This window comes from Petaurus breviceps, unplaced genomic scaffold, assembly GCF_028583685.1.
Source record: "Petaurus breviceps papuanus isolate PSGF00001 unplaced genomic scaffold, PetGlider_PUasm1.0 545, whole genome shotgun sequence".
In the NCBI taxonomy this organism is placed as follows: Eukaryota; Metazoa; Chordata; class Mammalia; order Diprotodontia; family Petauridae; genus Petaurus; species Petaurus breviceps.
In genome coordinates this window covers 3,112,997-3,115,372 of record NW_027186366.1, presented here as the reverse complement: position 1 = coordinate 3,115,372, position 2,376 = coordinate 3,112,997, and the positions used below count along the sequence as shown (strand labels likewise).

Here is a 2,376-nt window from a genome sequence, read left to right as displayed (position 1 = left end):
CCCCCCCCCCCATGGCCTCTGAAAAGAGCATTTGTTGGAGGAGAGCAAGGCAAAGTTTGAGAACTTGTGCAAGCTAATGAAGGAAATTCTGGATAAGAAGGTTGAGAAAGTGACAATCTCCAATCGGCTGGTGTCTTCACCCTGTTGCATTGTGACTAGCACATATGGCTGGACGGCCAACATGGAACGCATCATGAAGGCCCAGGCATTGAGAGACAACTCCACAATGGGTTACATGATGGCCAAGAAGCACCTGGAAATAAACCCAGATCACCCCATTGTGGAGACTCTCAGGCAGAAGGCTGAGGCTGACAAGAACGATAAGGCTGTGAAAGACCTGGTAGTGCTGCTTTTTGAGACAGCTCTGCTGTCTTCGGGTTTCTCCCTTGAAGATCCCCAGACTCACTCAAATCGAATTTACCGCATGATTAAGCTAGGTCTTGGCATTGATGAGGATGAGGTGACAGCAGAAGAACCCAGTGCTGCTGTTCCTGATGAAATCCCTCCCCTTGAAGGAGATGAAGATGCATCCCGAATGGAGGAGCTGGACTAGAGGAAGCTCTGCATCAGACCCCCACCCTCTGTATAGTTCCCTGTGTTTTCCCACAGCAGCAGTTAGAGGCCCTGTCCTTGCCTGGCTCCCATCTGCCAATGTCTAGTGGTTATTTTTTTCCCTCCTGTTTTCCATTGTATTAGGGCAGGGCTTACCAGGGTCCCTGTTCCACCTCTCCTGATCTTGGGGAGTAGGATGTTGTGTATTGTGGGCTGTTAATGTTTATTTTGTTCTGAAATTAAAGTATGCAGAATAAAAGAGAATGCAGTTTTTACACGGAAAAAAAAAAAAGAAAAGAGCATTTGCAATGCATTGTCTTAGCTCCAGGACCACTTTCAGGGGGGGTCACTGAGATCAAAACTGTTTTTGTTAGATTACTAAGATATTTCAAATGTCTAAAATGGTCAACCAAAGCGGGAGGGGGGATTGGGCCTCAGTCATTTATATGAGAGTAAGGGGGTTCTAAGACCACAAAGTTTGAGATCCGCCACAGGATTTATTCCATCTTCCTAAGAATTCTGTCAAAAGTAACCCTGGAGGCATGATTAGCCTGTTCACAGATAAGGGAAGGGACCTGTCAGGCCCAGGAAAGCTGAGTGACTTGGCTCCTGGGTTCCGGAAGCTGATAAGTGTTGAGAGATGGGATGTGGACTTCGATCTCTGCTGAAGCCCAGGCACCTTACCTCCCAGACCGTGGCCATGGTGACCTCCTTCTGCCCGCCTTCCACCGAGAATAGTAGCTCTAAAACTTGGAAGATAACATCAGAGGCCTCCCAGTCGGGCCCTTTCATTGGACAGATAAGGAAACTGAGGCAAGGAAAGACTTGGGATTGGCCCAAGGATAAACTGGTCAAAATCTTCAAAAGAGGGACCTGAAGCCAAGAAAGAGACCTGGGTTCGAGTCCTGGAGTCTACCCTTTGCTCCCTGGGAGGCGAGGGCAAGTCTTGAGTCTCCAGGCCTCAGTTTCCTTATCTGGGAAGTGAGGGGGTCCAACTGGATGGCGCCTGAGGTGGGTCCCTCTCTGCTCTCGAGACACAGTGATCCTGTCTCCAGAGCTGGGGGAGGGAGGCCTCGGCCATCTGCGAAGGACAGGCACAAAGCAGCAGGCAGCCAAGGCGAGTGAAGCGTGCCCAGGCCCCGGCCCGTGCCCTTCCTTACCTCGGAGGGCGAGATGTCGAATGCCTGGGCGATTTTGGCGTAGAGCTCGCGGATGCTGGAAAAGCCCTCCACTGTGCCGGTGGCGCTGCCGTGTGCTAGCTGAGTGTGGAACACCAACTTGGGCTTGGGCTGGAGCTCCTGGGGCAGGCACTGGCTGCTCCCAGCACTCTGAGCGACCGGCTCGCCCTCCATCAACTTGGACGCGTCCTTGGACCGGGCTTTCTTCTTGCCCCGCAGTCCCAGCGGCATCTTGTCTGGTCAGAGGGTGCGGCTTGGCGGAGAAGGGACCCCACCCGGGGCTCCAGGCGTTTGAGCGTCTGTCCGTTGGGCCGTCTGTTGGGGGCAGGAGCCTGGCACAGGTGGCCGCGTCCTCTTAGACCCGCAGGGACGGCAGCTACGACTGCGGCTGCAGTTCTGAGAGCTAGATCAGCGGACTTTGCTCAGAGCGAACCGAGGGCAGGGCCCAGAGGGGCAGGGCAATTCTGGACTGGGTGTGCCCCAGGTGAAAGGCAGACCCCGGCCAATAGCAGCTACGCAACGCCTGCGCCTTCCTCCTCAGAGATTGGAGGCTAGCCAGTTTTCGACTCCAGCCCACCCAGCCCTCTCCCGGTCCGAGGGCAGCAGCACCTCTGGGGAGTCAGGGGAAGTTAGCCAGTGGCGCTCC

General features: G+C 54.3%; 1 protein-coding gene across 1 annotated transcript in view; it reads right to left on the bottom strand.

The window, feature by feature from the left end:
* Positions 1 to 2,172, bottom strand: part of GIPC2 (GIPC PDZ domain containing family member 2) — a 63,256-nt gene extending 61,084 nt beyond the window's left edge. The window contains exon 1 of the mRNA XM_069102244.1: positions 1,713 to 2,172. Within this exon, the coding sequence (XP_068958345.1) occupies positions 1,713 to 1,961 (249 nt within the window). The 5' untranslated portion in view covers positions 1,962 to 2,172. The remainder of the gene's footprint in view (positions 1 to 1,712) is intronic.
* Positions 2,173 to 2,376: the final 204 nt, after the last annotated feature.